This window comes from Sparus aurata, chromosome 5 (assembly GCF_900880675.1).
Source record: "Sparus aurata chromosome 5, fSpaAur1.1, whole genome shotgun sequence".
In the NCBI taxonomy this organism is placed as follows: Eukaryota; Metazoa; Chordata; class Actinopteri; order Spariformes; family Sparidae; genus Sparus; species Sparus aurata.
Window position 1 is genome coordinate 35,551,250 of NC_044191.1, and position 20,394 is coordinate 35,571,643.

The window sequence follows — 20,394 nt, forward strand, 5'->3', positions numbered from 1 at the left end:
TAAAACAGTGAAGGACAAACACCCTTTAATAACTTGTATATTAAACTTATCAGTAAAGTCTGTTAAAGCACTCTCGTTCAGTGATTTCATGATCAGATTGACTTCATCCACACAATCAGTGTGTTGGAGCAGAATCTCAGCTATGTACAAGCAAATAATGAAGCATCTCCTTATTGATTATGATCATGTGAAGTGAAGTCATCAGGAGCAGCGAGAGCCTCCGTGGCTGAACAGACACAGGAAGGAGCGCCCGCCTGAAGAAAGTCCAACATTTACACAACAACAAGAAGGCGGCAAAGTACCGCCCACAATGTTTGATTGACAGGTTGATCTGTGTGCAGTGAAGAAATGCCACAACAATCAGCTCTCAGCAACAATGATGGAAACACAACAAGTCTGAAGGAATGAAACACACAATTTAACCCACTGACCCTGAAATGACTTCAGTCTATTTCAGTTTACTGAACTCAGCAGAGTCATAAACATAAACTCCAGCATAGAGAGGCTGAGTGAATGTGGTCTGGACTCTGTGGAGGAGAGTCATGGTGTCAGAGACGCTGTAGAAGGACAGAATACCTGCACTGTGATCCAGGTACACTCCAACTCTGGAGGACTGAGGACCTGAGACGGGAGTTTGGACACTGATGTGATAAAAGTTATAACTGTTTATGGAACAATATAACCTCCAAGATTTGTCATTGAATCCAAATACACATTCATCTGAGCTCCCTGCTCTGCTGATATTCTTGTATGCGACTGCTACATCAACTCCTCCTCTCCACTCCACCTCCCAGTAACAACGTCCAGTCAGACTCTCTCTACTCAGGACCTGAGGATACCAGTCAGTGAATCTGTCTGGGTGACTAGAATAAGACTGTTGTTGACTCGTGAATGTTACTTTTCTGTTCCCCTCAGATAATAACAGATATGTGTATGCTGTGTTTGGATCCAGTGTGATTTCACGTGAATATCTTAAGAAGTCAGCTCTGGTCTCGGGCTCTGGTTGTGGGTTTGACAGTAAAACATCCACTTGAGTCACTGTCAGTGAGATGTTGGTCCATGTCTCTCTCAGGACGTCCTGTAGTTTGTCTCTGAGCTCTGACACAGCTGCTGTCACATCCTCAAAGTACTTGAGAGGACGGATCTTGATGCTGGATGAGTGTTGTAGACTCACTGAGTGCTGACAGTGAGGGGTAGTTGTGTAGAAACTGGTTGTGATCCTCTGTGTGTGAGAGCTTCTTCAGCTCAGCGTCTTTCCTCTTCAGCTCAGTGATCTCCTGCTCCAGCTTCTCCTGAAGCTCTTTGACTCGACTCACTTCAGTTTCCTGCTGGGATCTGACCTGCTGCTTCACATCAGAGCGTCTTTCCTCCATGAGACGGATCAGCTGGGTGAAGATCTTCTCACTGTGCTCCACTGCTTTATCAGCAGAGCCATTGATGGCCTCCACCTCCTGTTGAAGCAGCTTCACATCTTCCTCTCTGTCCTGGATTCTCTGCTGGATGTTGTGTCGACTCCCCTCCAGCTCTCTCTGCCTCTCAGTCCTCTCTGCTGCAGCTGACACTGTGTCGTGGCCTTTATGTTCGTCCATGGAGCACAAAATACAGATACACTGCTGATCAGTACGACAGAAAATCTTCATCACCTCATCGTGACGAGAGCAGATGTTCTCCTGGAGCTTCTCTGACGGCTCCACCAGCTTGTGTTTCTTTAAAGGAGCTGCTTCATAATGATGCTGGAGATGTTTCTCACAGTAAGAGGCTGGACAGGATAAACAGGACTTGACAGCTCTCAGTTTCCTCCCAGTGCAGACATCACAGGCCACATCTTCAGGTCCAGCATAGCAGAGATCAGCAGGAGCAGCTTGGAGTCCAGTCTTCTTCAGCTCCTCCACTAAAACTGCTAACATGGTGTTTTTCAGCAGCTCAGGCCTCGGTGTGAAGCTCTTCCTGCACTGAGGGCAGCTGTGGATCCCCTTCTCATCCTCTGTGTCCCAGTGGTCTTTAATACAGTTCTTGCAGTAGCTGTGTCCACAGGGAGTAGCCACCGGATCCTTCAGTAGATCCAAACAGATGGAACAAGAGAAAGTCTCTCGGTCCAGCTGAACTGCTTTCTGCTCCATTTCACCTCTCAGTGTCAACGACCGTCTGAGCTTCACTTCCTGATAACTGAAACTAGTCTGAGCTCTGATCTGAACACGTGTGTTTGTGCAGCGAATGAGGTCTGTCAGCTCAGTTACGCCCATCCACAGACTGTAGATATGAAGGGGAGGGAACAAGGAAATATAGTGACAGAGTGGAGCTGCTGTGTGAGAGGAGGAAGAAGAGGGAGGGCTGATGGAGCTGTGAGTCACTCCAGGACGAGGAGCAGCTCTGTCAATCTGAACTTTGTTCCCTCTTTTACAACAGAGCCTCAGTTAAAACCTGCTCCACACTTGAAAACATCAAAGTTTGTAGTTGTAAAATGTTTCTTGGCTCCTCAGGCTTTGCTGATATTTCTCTGATTCTGTTCACTTTTCTTCTCCTGGTTAAAAACAGCTGACTGACAGTCGGGAGTGATCAAACTAAACTCTCATAAAGATTCAAGCTGCTGTATAATAGTTGTCTCACACAGTTAATGATCTACTTTGAAGCATTCGTGACAAAACAGTTGAGTGTCAGAATCTCATCCTGAGCCAAAGCAGCATTTCAAGCTTCAGACGTGTTGAAACAAAACTCATCACAGCAGTTTTTAGTGAACTGTGAATCCAGAAGGACGAGAATGAACCAGATCAGCTGCTTCTGCTGATCGTCTTTGGATCAATATGAATCAATGAATCTGTACAGTTGACACACTTTGGTTTGTTTGTTGTATTTGATTATTAGTTTTAGTTTTCGTCCCCATCTTGATTCTAGAACAAGAAGTGACCATATTTGGAAAAGAGGGTGGAGCTGGAGAGGATAGCTGTAGCGACTTATCACTTAGCATCTCCTGCTTTATCGTCTGTTTCACTTTAAAAGGACCATAATCTACTAAATGAACATCATGCTGTGATGAAGAAGACTTGAAACTAACGACTGAGACCATAAACACATCAGGAAACTGTTTACTGAGCTCATAAATCAAGACAGAAGTGGGGTCATTTTCTCATAAGCTTACATACAATCAGACTTCTCTTTGAAACCAGTGGAGTCGCCCCCTGCTGGTCGTTGGACAGAATGCAGATTTAAGACACTTCTACATTGGCTTCATTCTTCAGACTCTGAAGCTCCGTCCATATTTTTGAGACTTTTTAGACATTTCATTGTAAAAAACTAAAACAAAGCTAAATTGCATTAGACTACTTTTATAAATATGCACCACATATATAGTTTATATCATCGTTATTATTATTATTGTTATTATTATCATTACTTATTTATTGATTGATTTACTGATTTTCTGCATATACTTGACTTTGAATGGTAGCAGCTGTAACACAAGCAATTTCCTGTTGGGGATTAACAAAGTTTTTCTGATTCTGAATCATATATTAAGCAGGCAGTTGCCCATATTTAAAGTTATCCAAGTTGACAGTATGGTAGACAGATGTCACATTTACATGTCAGGATCTGGTTATTATAGACACAGATTAAATATTTAACTGTCGTGTATCATCACAGTAACAGCGTCACATACATTGGCAGCTGTAAACACTCATCGCAACAAACATGGCGCAAAAAGATGTGACCTGTGAACGCCACTGTACGGAAAGACAGCTGGGAGCGAAAACAAAACACACATGTTCACCTGGAAAAAGAAGGTAAGATGCATTGTTAATGTAATTTGAGTGAATTGGACATTTAGAGGGCAAGTGTTCATGTTGGTTCTGATCCCTCGGCAAAAAACGTGTCTGCATATTGTAACGTTAGCGTGCTAGCTAACGTTAGCATCAAACCACCTTATGGATATGAACTTGTTAGCATTAGCAGCATTAGCTATAGTAGTCCGGTTATAGGGGGGAATTAAAGATTATGTGAGATGGTGTGTAGAGGGCTCAGTTAATGTTAATGTTAATGCTAATGTTATAGCAACAAATTAGCCTCTTAAAATGAGCAGAGTACACCAGCTAACTCTGCCTACAGCTAACGCGGTTTGAAGCTGTAGTTAAAACTCTGGTTTTATTTTAAACTACACAACCTAAGGTAACATTGGTACCAAGCAGGCCATCCTACGATATGGGCAAGGGGGTAAAATCATGCTCTAAAATTAGGTCACATTTTGCTGTGGGGATAAACTGACATGGTCATTTTCAAAGGAGTCCCTCAGTATAACTGTATGAACATAGATGCTTCAGGTACCTGCAGGTCTCCTCTTTGCAGACACGCCCCTTTTATGTTAGATTCATGCACTTTGGGGTAGAAATCATGTATTTTGCATGCAGTTGTAACAGGTTTGTTATAGATCAATCAAGTTTGTCAAAATGTATTTTTATATTCCTTCAGTATTTATTTAATTTTAACAGTTGAGCCTTGAGCAAATAATCTGCTGTGCTGTGAACCCAAGTAAAAGTCTCTGTGTGGTCTCTTCAGTCTGCTGAGGTTGAGCTGAATAGATGAGGTAACACAGTACAATCATTATTTTCACCGTTCCTTAAATGACACATTTGATTATCTTTGCTTACTGTGTGTCTTAAACAGTTTGTGTGTTGCAAAAAAAAGGGAAGGGAACAGAAAGCTGTGACTATTGTAGATCCAAAGAACATCATATTATTGATCTGTGGTGATCTGAGCTCTCAGTAGTAGTCATTTATAGTAAGAAATCATTTCAGTTAGCCCATTAACAACCCTGAAATAAAGACCTGTAGGGCACAGGGTTTCTGCTAGAAAAAACTGGCACCGGACAACGTGACCGGCAGGTTTTCAATTTACCGGACAAATGTTTGAAATTCCGGTCAAATACCTATCTGAATTTATTGAGCTTAAAATGATAAATGATATGCAGGATATATAAGAATGATATCAAAGCATGTCAATTTATAATCCTTTTTATTGAAAAGTATATGCTGTATCAAATAAAATGAGTGCCATCAATAGACTCCCGTGCGTAACTTCTAAAATAAATATTGCAAAATGTGCTCTTTTAACGTGAATATAAAGAAACTGAAACATTCTTGCAGACAAGGATGGGATATTAGCTGAAGGTAAATGGTCTTGCATTTTTATAACACTTTTCCAGTCTACTGACCGCACAAAGTTACAATACTTGCCACATTCACACACACATTCATACACTGATGACGGAGGCCGCCATGCAAGGCAGCCAACTGTTCATCAGGAGCAATCTGGGGTTCAGTATCTTGCTCAAGGACACTTCAACATGCAGCCGGGATTCGAACCAGTGACCTTCCGATTACTAGACGACCCGCTCTACCTACCGAGCCACAGCCACCCAAAATAGAAGAGATAGAAATAACATTCAGAACGTTTACATGCACATCTTAGTCGGATAACAGTCATAGTTCGACTACGCTACTTAATTGGACAACTGCAATTGTCCGAGTATAAATGCCGGTGAGAAAATCGAGTTATTGACCGAGGTATGTCATACCCCGGTACGATAGGTGGCGCTGTGCCCATTTCAACTAGTGGTAACAGAAACACCTCCAGCTGACCTCTTTACGTCACCAGCAACAACAAACTGCCTCGACATTCCAGAAAGATGGCGTATGAAGAGCGAGACGAAGCTACATCTTTGTACATTTTGTATGTGGTGTACATGATAATTACACAAGCTAGATGCACAACGGTGCTCTTTCTTACGGTGATTTAGGAAGAAAGACACCGTCGTCATTCTTCTACTTCCGGCTCACGGCTCCGGGAAAGAAATCTCGAGCCTGCGCAGAACGCAAAATCCGATCCGATCCGCTGGAACGTACACATGCAGGAGTAATGTGACTATCAATCGAAAAATCTGGGTGTTTTAATCCAACCATGAGAAATCTGATCCTGTCCGATTTTAGCCAGACTAAGGTGTATACATGCATCTTAAAGATCCGATCATAATCAGACTAACTCAGTAATTCAGTTTTCTCGAGTGTCATGTAAACACACTGACTGTTAAACAAATATAATCCACCAGAGTAAGGACCGGAGTTAATGGCCAAAATGATAGCATTAATCATTTCAGAGGCAAAGGGGACAACAACAATGGGTGGAGATTTAAACTTGATTCTGGATCCAAAGCTAGACTGCCAATATAATATAAAACATCAAGCAGAGAAAACTTCAGCACTGTTAAAGAGGGCAGAAGCAGAAAACTACACCCTAATGAAAGAGACTATACTTATTACTCAAAAGCCCATAATAAATATTCAAGACTAGATTACTTCTTTATGTTTAAATCATATTTAGAAAAAGTCAAACAAAGCTCTGTTGGCAAATAGATACATCAGACCATGCCATAATATCTATGGAGCTAACAACGGCAATAGAAAAAGGTGCATCACATTGGAGATTAAACAACTCTCTTTTGAATTATATTGGACTTAAAAATAGAATAGCAACAACAATAAAACAATATATAGAGATTAATGATGATGGAGAAGTCTCGCCCCATAATGTTGTGGGAGGGAGCTAAAGCTCATCAGAGGAGAGATAATAGATTTAACTTCACTTAAGAGAAAGCAAAGAGAAGGAAAGAAATACATTCAAGAACATAAAGAGATCAGACAAACAAATACTTGAAGAAATGGATCAAATAAAAAATAAAAAGAATAGATTACCTCGATATGGAACAAATAGAGAGGGAACTTACCTTTGCCAAGCAAAAGTATAATGACAGTGGACCAAGGGCCCAGAAACCTTTAGCATGGAGGTTACAAAGACAGAATAATAAAGCTAGTATATTAAAAATTAAAGATAGAACTGGTAATATGTTCATGAAAAAGATCAGAAATAGCAAAATCATTTCTTAAATATTACCAAAAATTGTATACTCCAGAAACACAGGAAAATCAGATGGAAATTCAAATTCAAAAGTATTTGGAATATATGACTCTGCCAGAAGTAACGGAAGACCAAAATAATCATTAATTAAGTCAATAACGGAGACAGAATTGTCAATGACCAAGATTCAGCTTTCTTTCTTTTCTTTCTTTCTTTTTATTTAGAAGTTGCCAGGGCCAATACCAGGTGAAAAACCTTAAACACAAACACAGATAGAAGGTCAGGAAAAATGTAGGGGAGACTGGGGACAGTTGCAACAAGGGAAGGTTGCAACAAGCCTTATTTCTCCAATCAGAAACATGCTAGAGTGATGACACTCACTGCACATGCTCAGTTAGACCCTCTGCCCACCAAGAAGAGAGAGGCCATATTGAGCATCTGGTCCTGCTTCTATCAAGACAAAGTTGTTTTGGAGGTATGAAAGTAGCTTTTTTCATGAGCTGTGTTTTTGTCATACTGTCCTGAGGCCTGTACTGTGAAGGGGGCTCAACATAGCCAAGCTTTGTGCTCATGATGCAGCTCAACAAAGCCCCAAGTCCCCAAACAGAGTTAAACGGTACTGCGACGATGGTTATCAACTTAATTTGTAAAGTCCGGTTCTCTGCTTTGTGCTCTGCGCGCGTACATGTAAAAGGGGGCGTTTGACGTCATATTATTCTACTTCCGTGCGAAAATGAATCGATCCCGGGCCACATATTTTACTCAAGATGAGCAGATTCTTATTATGCAGGACTATGAAGAATTCAAGGACACAATCACGGTAAAAAGTAAAACTGTCGCCGCCAGTAGAGCGAGGGAGGGCTGCAGGCAGGAAAGTGCTGACCGTGTAAATGCGTAAGTTAACAATGATTAATATTATGATCAATATTATATTAAGCCCTTAGTGTTTTAATTTCTAAAAGCTCAACATTGTGCACCTTTTACATATTAACCCTCATCCATTTAAAAAATAAATACACTGAAGCAACAACTATCTTTTCTCATTTTTGAATGATGTCTATATTGTTTTCACATTTTACTGATCTCAGTTATAGAGTGCGCGTGTGTGTTTTATTGAAAGCGAGGCTGAGTGTGCGTAGGCTATAAATGTTCAGTGTTTTTTTGTTTTTTGTTTTTTTTTGTATTAGTGTGTTGGGATCAACGACCGTCTGAGCTTCACTTCCTGATAACTGAAACTAGTCTGAGCTCTGATCTGAACACGTGTGTTTGTGCAGCGAATGAGGTCTGTCAGCTCAGTTACGCCCATCCACAGACTGTAGATATGAAGGGGAGGGAACAAGGAAATATAGTGACAGAGTGGAGCTGCTGTGTGAGAGGAGGAAGAAGAGGGAGGGCTGATGGAGCTGTGAGTCACTCCAGGACGAGGAGCAGCTCTGTCAATCTGAACTTTGTTCCCTCTTTTACAACAGAGCCTCAGTTAAAACCTGCTCCACACTTGAAAACATCAAAGTTTGTAGTTGTAAAATGTTTCTTGGCTCCTCAGGCTTTGCTGATATTTCTCTGATTCTGTTCACTTTTCTTCTCCTGGTTAAAATCAGCTGACTGACAGTCGGGAGTGATCAAACTGAACTCTCATAAAGATTCAAGCTGCTGTATAATAGTTGTCTCACACAGTTAATGATCTACTTTGAAGCATTCGTGACAAAACAGTTGAGTGTCAGAATCTCATCCTGAGCCAAAGCAGCATTTCAAGCTTCAGACGTGTTGAAACAAAAATCATCACACCAGTTTTTAGTGAACTGTGAATCCAGAAGGACGAGAATGAACCAGATCAGCTGCTTCTGCTGATCGTCTTTGGATCAATATGAATCAATGAATCTGTACAGTTGACAAACTTTGCTTTGTTTGTTGTATTTGATTATTAGTTTTAGTTTTCGTCATAGCCCTGAATCTTCCCTATTTGAGCTACAACCTGTCCGGGGTTCCTCTGTCACCTGATCAATAAAATAGTGATTCTATGAGCAGTGACACAGCACGACTCAAACCTCCAAGGAGATCAGTAGTATTCACTAGGCCTACTTTTAATATTACAACTAGCTCACATGTTAAATTAAATGAACCACCGTGTCCTTATTGAAGTCCACCTGCTGCTGTGACCCTGCCACTCCACCCTGTCTGATAAAGCGGAAGGTTGTGTTGCTTCTTCTGTCACCTGACAAAGTAACAAATCAATCTTTATCAAGAGTGAGAAAACAGTTGGAAACAATGTTTTGCATTCATTAGCAGCAGCCAATGAGGGGGGACTATTTTCCTCAGGTGACTTACACTTTGTTTGGTGAAATAACTTCTATAGTGGGGCTGTTAAACTCTTAAAATATGGACAATCTTGCTTTTTGTGAAAGAAGCATAAAACTTTAGGGTTTGTTCTTGATGACCTAAGATTTAATTTAAGATTTGGAGGTATTCTCAATTTGACCTCTGAGGTCAGCTAGAGGTCATTTACCTCTGTGATATGACATTTCTAGGCCCGATATTAGAAATGGGTGTATCTAGAAATGTAAACTAAAGATGTATTTCCATGTTTCTGGGCACGAGGAACTCGAACTCGATTTCACCAAACAATTCCATACAAATATGGAAATGACAAAAATGTAGCCCTACTTGAAGTTGAACTCCGATCAGAAACTCACAACTTGTACTCCTATCAGAAATTCCCAATGTAACATTCAACATGTTACATATCATCATTCTAAAACAGTACAGTGAAAGTTGTTGTAGGGGCCTTAGCTTTTGGGGGTAAGAAAAATGTAGGCCTACAAAACAGTTTTAGTCACTGCAGTCACCAGAACATGTGCAGAGTGCTGTGCACTTTATTGCTGCCTTTTTGCATTTACAGTGCCTGGTGCATCCCTTTTTACAACCACAGTGCACAAGGTTAGAGCAAGCCTGTGATGCCTCAGGGAGTGTTGTCCAACGTGGCTGCCAGCCTGCATCTGTATCAGTCAATCCCCAGTCTGAAGGACTTGGTAACTGTGGGCTTGGAACCAAGGCAAGGTTCCATTATGTTAGCCTGGTGCATTGCTCTTCTGATGTGTTGCCTCAAAGCAGCTTGTGTAGGGGGGATGTTTTCCAGTAATCTTGACCTCTGGGTAAAAAGTTGCTTCCTTGCCTCATTGACATCTAAGCATGCACTTGTTCTGTCGTAGATCAGCACCACAAAACGTTCTAGTTGAGACAAGGAAAGCTCACTCAACTCTTGTGGCATATGCAACATTTCATGGAAAGCCTCTGTAATTTCTGGATATACACGCCATGTATCCCAGGCAGTCTTTTTACCACGACCACAGAACGAAGATGTTCTATCACAGCCAGTGAAAGAGCAGTGCAGAACCAGCGGAAGGACCCAGTGCAGTAACCACATTGTGAATGCCTATATAACAGAAATGCCTTCCAGCTCCAAAGGCAATCCACATTTCTTCCAATTTGACCTTCTGAAAGACAGCAACTGCCAAGATGACCACATCAGAGTCTACAGTTCGCACGCATCACCTTCTTGGTTCCCTTGTTGGCAACATCCGCCACATGAAGAAAGAGACGTGTATCAGCTTCCTCATGAGTGCATGGGACCAGGAGACTCAAGTCACAGAGTTGGACAGCAGAGGACAGTGTTTTCTTTTGTGGCATACACTTCTTTGTCAGGATTTAATGGTATGTTTACCAAAGTAAAGTTCAGCTTCGGTTTCTTCCACAGACAAGAAATCTTTCAAGTTTTTTGGTACTAAAGTACGAGGTTCAACTTTTCTTTGAAACCCCTTTCCCCTCCTCTGTCTTGTCATGACTTTAAGGCTATTTGTTTGGTACACATCCCAAACAATGTCAATGCGTTATGTGTCTTTCAACTGTGATACTGTGTATGGTACGAAAATATTGTCAGTATAGGCCTGGAAGGTTTCAGCAGTACCTGGTTCCAACATATGTGCAGCTGCAGCACCATCGATAAAAACAGCTTCTACCTGACCAACGTTGGTTTCTGACAAGCCAGAATTCATGGAATTACAGGATAACAGAAGTAGATGTCCATAAACCCTTCTGTAATTATTTTCCAATCTAATATGGCAACAAAATGAAACAAATATTTTGAGCTTGGCTTTATCACATGATCTGATTTGGTTTTTTAAAATACATGAAAATTAGCACATTTTTAATGAGATAAGGTCTCGTTTGCATATTTAAACATTAAAATACAAAAGACTTGCAATGTATTTTTTTCTTAGTTTAACATGAGTAATCAACTGAGAAAGTTTCATGGTGACATCTATTGACATCTATTATTTAATTTTTTTGCCCTATTCACCCATAGTGTCTCTCCTTAAAGGGATAGTTCGTGTTTTTTGAAGTGGGGTCATATAAAGAACATATCTATAGTCGGTCTGTTTCCTACCGTAATCACCGATCAGTGCAGCCTCAGTTTGGAGGAGCAGAGAGCCGCTCCAGCCCAGACGCTCAGCACTCCCGGAGTGGGACTGATTTTCAGCCCTGGAGTTTCATGCCTCAGACCGGCCCACTTTAGATCATGACCTATTATATTAAAATAATGTAATTATAACATATTAAGCCCTGTTATCCAAAACCTTGCAATTTTGTGTATTTTTTCTAAAATAATCCCAATTCAGTGCAAGTAATGGTTGCTGCACAATGTGGATATATTTCAACATGATTGCACATCTCCACCATTATTCTTTGCAACACAACAACCTTTTAAACAAATTTAAAAAAGAATAATTGAAATATTGAATATTAAATTTGAAAAAATTTTAAAGTGTTGCACACTTCCCTTCAGTTTCCCTAGACTTGCCTGCACCTGTATCTGTATCACCTGTACATAAAAAACAATAATCTGTATGGCTTTAGCATATTTGACATGGAAAACACAATTTGACTGAACCAATTAATATTTTTTCATTGGGATAATATGCAGGCTTATTCCATATTACTTTCATCCTATTCGCTTTCAATTGTGTGCTTTTTGCTTAATATCATACTTTTAATGATAAAAAGTATATCGGGCCACTACTATCATTTGGGCATAGAAAGTGGTTATATTGGAACTGATGCTTGCTTGTTCACACACTAGCTCACCTGTTCCTTCCATGACAGCAGCTCCCTTCCTCCCCACTGGCTCCTGCTCTGCCTCTGACACTAAATCACATTTTAAAAATGGTCACAATTCTCAACACAAATCTCCCCTTTTTCAAGTCAGTTTCATTATTGTTGTGCTGAATCATCTATCATCAATTATCTCAGGGCATTTATCATATGGAGCAGGTCTACACCATACTCCTTATTATATTAATTCTAATAATATTCACTCAATGAGCAATCCTACCTGCCCACTCTGGACCTGTGGTGGGCTCATGGCTGGTCACCTGTGCGGGTCACCCGCTGACGGTCAGCTGTACTACAAATACTACAGCTGTATGTGGAGAAGCGTCTGTCCTCCGCCTGTCCTCCCGACTCTTCCTCACATTTCTGCTCAAAAAACAGCGTCTGCCACCTACAAAAAACTTTAACTCACTGAGTGTTTGTGATGGAAATAAATCACTGTGACCGTCAGCCCTCCGGACCGAGACTTCAGGGAACTTTCCCCCAGAAAACAGCCTCCGTCCCCGCGAGTGACAGAGTCAGACAGTGTCCTGTTTACTGATGGTGATTATGTATAATGATGTAATTTAGCCCGAAAAAACTGAACTCTTGAACTGAACACTTTCCAGGATGTTTGGTGGGTCAGGATCTCAATCACTACACATTGGAACAGCATCCATATGATTATAAACTGTCCGCGGGTTCAGATTAACAGGGGAACACCTGGGGGAACACCTGGGGGAACACCTGGGGGAACACCTGGAGGAACACCTGGGGGAACACCTGGGGAACACCTGGGGGAACACCTGGGGGAACACCTGGGGGAACACCTGGGGAACACCTGGGGGACACCTGGGGGAACACCTGGGGGACACCTGGGGGAACACCTGGGGGAACACCTGGGGAACACCTGGGGGACACCTGGGGGAACACCTGGGGGAACACCTGGGGGAACACCTGGGGGAACACCTGGAGGAACACCTGGGGGAACACCTGGGGAACACCTGGGGGAACACCTGGGGAACACCTGGGGGAACACCTGGGGGAACACCTGGGGGAACACCTGGGGAACACCTGGGGGAACACCTGGGGGAACACCGACGTCATCAACATGACGTGTACCGTCACGCCTCTTTAGGAGCCACAGCGCCTCTTTCTGTGTGAATTACACACGTGAAGGCGGAGATGCTTCGCTCTGTGTGAATCACCATCGGCGGAGAATTGCCGAACCGCCGCTCCGGAGATAATACGGAGAGGCTGTTTAAAAACGGCTATTGACTAAACACTACGGACAGCGGTTGTATTGATAGTGACTACACAGTAGCGACTGAATATTGGTAGGGACGTGTCCCTAGCGTCCCTACCCAATTCTGCGCCCTTGCACTCCGGGCCTGGATATATACTTTATATGACCCAACTTAAAAAAACTATCCCTTTAAGCCACTCACATTCCGAGTAACCTTCACTGCACTTAATCATGTTGACCTCTTAGAGTGCCATAAATGGCATAAATGAGTTCCTCATGCCCAGAAGCTTGGAAATACATATTTGGTTTACATTTCTATCACATTCAGATCATAAGATACACACATTTACAATTTTGTGCATAAAAATGACATATTACAGAGGTCAATGACCTCTAGCTGACCTCAGAGGTCAAACTGAGAATGCATCCACACCTTAAATTAAAGCTTATGTCCTGAAGAACAAACCCTGAAAGTTTCATGCTTCTTTCATAAAAAGCAAGATTATTGACCTTAACAGCTCCACTTCTAGTGTCTTCCACCTTTCTTTTCTTGCCCGACATCCTCAGACATGTGTTGCATGAGAACAGTGTCGACCTCCTCTCATCAACTCTGCAAAGTCTGCAAGTGAAACACCTTCAACAGCCTGCAGGAGGAGGAGGAGCCTACAGGGAGCTCAGCCAATCAGAACACAGAGCTGTCTCAAAGATGTATTTGGGAGGCGGTGCTGAAGTGGGAAAGGATTTAACCCTTTGTGTGCCGCATGAGGCACATTTATTTCCCTTAATATTGTTGTGGACACGTTCATACGGTCCATACGCAATTCTACACCTATAACTCTGCGAGAAGTAACGGAAGATCACAATAAACATTTAATTAAGTCAATAACGGAGACAGAATTGTATGATATTATAAAAAAGACAATAAAAAATGAGAAATATCCAGGAAGTGATGGATTCACAAATTAGTTGTACAAAGTATTTCAAGCTTTATTAGGACCTCTGCTATGTAAAACCTTTAACTGGCTCTGGAGAACAGACAATATGCAGATACTTGGAATTCTGCTGTTATGACATTAATTCATAAAGAAGGTAAAGAACTAACAGATTGTGCCTCATATCGCCCAATATCTTTATTAAATGTAGATCGTAAATTACTCACTTCAGTTCTTTCAACACGACTTAAATCCATTATTCCTAACATTATAAATCCTGATCAGTCAGGTTTTGTCCCCAATAGAACTCTGGGGGATAAACGTCAGAAGAACCTTGAATATAATAGAAAACTCTTTAAAGACAAAACAACAAATGATTATCTTAACGCTAGACGCAGAAAAAGCATTTGGTCTTTTATATTTGAGGTGTGTCAAATATGTAAATTTAAAGACACATTTATCAACTGGTTAAAAATGATATTTTATACAACTAAGACAAGAATACGAGTAAATGGTATCATATCAGATTCTTTCAGTCTTTTTCGGGGAACAAGGCAGGGAGACCCTCTCTCCCCCTGATTTATATTTTGGCCATGGAACCATTTGCAGAGAGAATGAGACTAAACTGTAAAATACAAGGACTGTTATTGGGACAAGAAGAGCACAAATTAGCAATATATATGTGGATGATTTGATCCTCTACCTAACTAATATATCACAATCCCTGGAGGTAGTTATGGAGGAAATAAAACAATACAGTGCAACGTCTGACTATAAACTAAATATGGGTAAATCAGAAGCAATGATAGTTGGGCAGTCAATATCACAAACTATCAGATCTACATATAACCTAAAATGGCAACACAATAAATGGAGATACTGCGGGGTGACAATTTGACTTTAATCAGCTTCATCAATATAATTTTGGGGCTTTGGAGAGTCAAATTAAACAAGACTTACAAAAATGGAAACTGATCCCACCAACAATAACAGAGAGAATTGAGATCATGGAAACAAACATTTTACCAAGATTTTTATTCCTCTTTTTAAATTTGCCAATTAACATACCAAAAAAGAACTGTTAAAATTATTAGTACATTTATTTGGGGAGAAAGAAAACCTCGTAGAAATTGAAATTCAACAAATGGGTAAATATTGGAATATATATATATCTGCTAAAATAACTATCAATGACACCTGAAAAACTGAGAACACATGTATAAGAAACACAATAATGGCCTGAGTAAAAGTTACAAAACCAAAGGATATTCAAAAGGATCTGATATTTATGAGACAGATTGTGATGGACAGAGAATTTAAACCAACTTTGAATGACAATACTTTTAAAAACTGTTTAAGTAAAGGCTTGACTGATATATTCAGATAGTTACAGATAAAGGAAAAGAGACTTTTGAGAACTTATCAAAACTATATAACCTACTGAAATCAGACTTTTATGAATATTTACAAGTGAGAAGTTTCCTTGTGGAAGAAATATGACTACATAAAACAGTGAAGGACAAACACCCTTTAATAACTTGTATATTAAACATATCAGTAAAGTCTGTTAAAGCACTCTTGTTCAGTGATTTCATGATCAGATTCACTTCATCCACACAATCAGTGTGTTGGAGCAGAATCTCAGCTATGTACAAGCAAATAATGAAGCATCTCCTTATTGATTATGATCATGTGAAGTGAAGTCATCAGGAGCAGCGAGAGCCTCCGTGGCTGAACAGACACAGGAAGGAGCGCCGCCTGAAGAAAGTCCAACATTTACACAACAACAAGAAGGCGGCAAAGTACCGCCCACAATGTTTGATTGACAGGTTGATCTGTGTGCAGTGAAGAAATGCCACAACAATCAGCTCTCAGCAACAATGATGGAAACACAACAAGTCTGAAGGAATGAAACACACAATTTAACCCACTGACCCTGAAATGACTTCAGTCTATTTCAGTTTACTGAACTCAGCAGAGTCATTAACATAAACTCCAGCATAGAGAGGCTGAGTGAATGTGGTCTGGACTCTGTGGAGGAGAGTCATGGTGTCAGAGACGCTGTAGAAGGACAGAATACCTGCACTGTGATCCAGGTACACTCCAACTCTGGAGGACTGAGGACCTGAGACGGGTGTTTTGACACTATTGTGATAAAAGCTATAACTGTTTGTGTAATAATATAACATCCAAGATTTGTCATTGAATCCAAATACACATTCATTTGACCTCCCTGCTCTGCTGATATTCTTGTATGCGACTGCTACACCAACGTCTCCTCTCCACTCCACCTCCCAGTAACAACGTCCAGTCAGACTCTCTCTACTCAGGACCTGGAACTTGTCAGTGAATCTGTCTGGGTGACTAGAATAAGACTGTTGTTGACTCACTTTTGTTGCTTTTCTGTTCCCCTCAGATAATAACAGCCGTGTGTTTGCTGTGTTTGGATCCAGTGTGAGTTCACGTGAATATCTTAAGAAGTCAGCTCTGGTCTCGGGCTCTGGTTGTGGGTTTGACAGTAAAACATCCACTTGAGTCACTGTCAGTGAGATGTTGGTCCATGTCTCTCTCAGGACGTCCTGTAGTTTGTCTCTGAGCTCTGACACAGCTGCTGTCACATCCTCAAAGTACTTGAGAGGACGGATCTTGATGCTGGATGAGTGTGTAGACTCACTGAGTGCTGACAGTGAGGGGTAGTTGTGTAGAAACTGGTTGTGATCCTCTGTGTGTGAGAGCTTCTTCAGCTCAGCGTCTTTCCTCTTCAGCTCAGTGATCTCCTGCTCCAGCTTCTCCTGAAGCTCTTTGACTCGACTCACTTCAGTTTCCTGCTGGGATCTGACCTGCTGCTTCACATCAGAGCGTCTTTCCTCCATGAGACGGATCAGCTGGGTGAAGATCTTCTCACTGTGCTCCACTGCTTTATCAGCAGAGCCATTGATGGCCTCCACCTCCTGTTGAAGCAGCTTCACATCTTCCTCTCTGTCCTGGATTCTCTGCTGGATGTTGTGTCGACTCCCCTCCAGCTCTCTCTGCCTCTCAGTCCTCTCTGCTGCAGCTGACACTGTGTCGTGGCCTTTATGTTCGTCCACAGGGCAGAGATAACAGATACACTGCTGATCAGTACGGCAGAACATCTTCATCACCTCATCGTGACGAGAGCAGATGTTCTCCTGGAGCTTCTCTGACGGCTCCACCAGCTTGTGTTTCTTTAAAAAAGCTGCTTCATAATGATGCTGGAGGTGTTTCTCACAGTAAGAGGCTGGACAGGATAAACAGGACTTGACAGCTCTCAGTTTCCTCCCAGTGCAGACATCACAGGCCACATCTTCAGGTCCAGCATAGCAGAGATCAGCAGGAGCAGCTTGGAGTCCAGTCTTCTTCAGCTCCTCCACTAAAACTGCTAACATGGTGTTTTTCAGCAGCTCAGGCCTCGGTGTGAAGCTCTTCCTGCACTGAGGGCAGCTGTGGATCCCCTTCTCATCCTCTGTGTCCCAGTGGTCTTTAATACAGTTCTTGCAGTAGCTGTGTCCACAGGGAGTAGTCACCGGATCCTTCAGTAGATCCAAACAGATGGAACAAGAGAAAGTCTCTCGGTCCAGCTGAACTGCTTTCTGCTCCATTTCACCTCTCAGTGTCAACGACCGTCTGAGCTTCACTTCCTGATAACTGAAACTAGTCTGAGCTCTGATCTGAACACGTGTGTTTGTGCAGCGAATGAGGTCTGTCAGCTCAGTTACGCCCATCCACAGACTGTAGATATGAAGGGGAGGGAACAAGGAAATATAGTGACAGAGTGGAGCTGCTGTGTGAGAGGAGGAAGAAGAGGGAGGGCTGATGGAGCTGTGAGTCACTCCAGGACGAGGAGCAGCTCTGTCAATCTGAACTTTGTTCCCTCTTTTACAACAGAGCCTCAGTTAAAACCTGCTCCACACTTGAAAACATCAAAGTTTGTAGTTGTAAAATGTTTCTTGGCTCCTCAGGCTTTGCTGATATTTCAGATAAACAGCTGACTGACAGTTGGGAGTGATCTACGGAAGCCCTAAAGGGCCATGCATTCATTCATTTTATGTCCTCTGTTTTCCCGTGATAACGAGTTCATTTCTTTTGTTACATACATGAACATGAGCTCTTCCAGTTCCTCAGTATCAGCCTCGCTGCAGTGATGAGGCCTGCAGTTATTAGTGCATGCTGTCCTTTGTTGACTCCTTGTGGCAAAAGTGTGCTTTCTCCCAGGAGACAGAACAGTGGAGACTCCTGTATCCAGTGTCCCAACCAATCTCCCAGTTTCCTTAATACTTCTTTCCAGAAAGGTAACACCACAGGACATTCCCAAAAGGCCCGAACACTTCCAACACCTTGTGTCTTCTACTAAGCCAGTTCTAAAAAGCTTCACAGGAGTGTAGTAATATCTATGTGTGATTCTGTAATGAGTAAATCTGCTTCTAATATCTCTAGTGGCCAAACCAACCCTGGAAACTATATGATGCCATTTCTCTTTACTTATTTCACATTCTAAATCTCTTTGCCATATTAATCTAAGATTGTCTGTATTCACACTTTGTAATTCTATTATATGTTTGTATAATATTGAAGCTCTATGCCTTGTACTTGGCAAATCAACATATTAGATTCCTCTATACTTCTGTTAAGTGGGAACACACTTCACACGCTGCTCCTTAGTTGTAGATATTTCCATAATTCACCCCTTCCCTCCAAAAGAAATTGATCTACCAGCTCCTGATATGACTTATATAGATCATCAATCACACATATACCATTCCTCTGCCAAGGATCCCAACAAAATGAGTGTTTACCCATCACGATACGTGGGTTATCCCATATGGAAGAATGTTCCTGCTTGTATTGTGATTTCCCATCAACCTTTTGCACCTCAGACCACTGAGAGTTCTTCAGAATGGGATTTTTTCCCCTCAACCACTTTAATCTGAGAAAGAGCCTGTTTGGTTCTGGAGGGAGCCACCATGTCCATTTCTATCTTTATCCAATCCAGCTGAGAATCGTAGTTAGCCCAGTGCCTCACCAGCTTAGACAATTAGAAAGATACATTATATATTTCTACATTTTCCCGAGTAGTACCTACTGTACAAATTCAACATCTGTGTATTCACTCTATCAAACAAGATGACGAGCAGAAAAATTTCTGAGCTCATCAAGATTTAATATCTTAGATTTTGGAGAGATGAGATGAAATATCTTGTTTTAAAGTTATTCAGTAATTTATATCTTTGAATCTATTTTATCAAAATGATCTTTTGTTTTTCTATTAGTCAGGAAATGTTTACATGTTGCAGTTTTTAGATGAAGCAAAACTTAACTACATCATCACCCAGAGGAAAGTTTTACTGCTCACTGCTCAGGAGCTCAATGAAAGTTCTCATCTCAGTCTCGTTGTCGTCTTTTTTGGTCTCAAACATTTCTCATTTGTTTCTCCTAAAATTCCTTAGGAGCAATTGGTGAGACTTGAGACTTCATCACTTAAACCTTACTCCTTTCCAGCACTGGGGAGACAATCTTGCACTGATATCTCTCCTCAGACAGCTTAACAGCCATTCACACCTGGGCTCACCTGGACGTAGGTCCACATGTACCAAACGATCGTTTTTCCTCCGGCATCGTTTCAAGAGTATTTGTGTCCAGATGAATCCACTGAAAACTCAAAACGCTGTAGTTCTTATTCCAGGCCTATAGGTGGCGATTGAAATTCACCAAAAACGAAGAAGAAGAGACGGAGCATGCGCATTAAGCTTGCACGCTGTAAACAAACAGACAGTAGACGGAGAAACCGAGCACAACAAGAAGAAGACGAAAATGGCTACTGCAACGAAACCAGATTTGTTTGTGTGGACCGTTAATGAGGTCGAACTGCTGCTGCGACTCACACTCGACTACAAGGAGAGTAAGTTGCAGAAAACACCAACACAAGCATGTAGTCCGCCATTGTTGTTGTTGTTGTAATGAGACGATGCAGGGTTAAGAGGTCGAGGGGTGGGGCGATGGCGTCATTGTTGCGAAAAGTTTGCGGGTTCGCTGTCCACACAAAAACGTGAGGGCTGCGTTTTCTGATTTAAGTGACTTTTAACCTTTAATCTGAACCCAAATGAAAACATTTATAGAACAAGCACATTTAAACCAACAGACAGTATAAAGAAG

General features: G+C 41.6%; 1 protein-coding gene across 1 annotated transcript; it reads right to left on the reverse strand.

The window, feature by feature from the left end:
- Positions 1-322: 322 nt before the first annotated feature.
- Positions 323-17,843, reverse strand: LOC115582206 (uncharacterized). The gene is given in 3 exon segments (XM_030418021.1): positions 323-1,156; positions 1,158-2,120; positions 16,179-17,843. Coding segments are annotated over 3 exon segments (3,336 nt in total). The 3' UTR covers positions 323-448.
- Between the last annotated feature and the right edge of the window lie 2,551 nt (positions 17,844-20,394).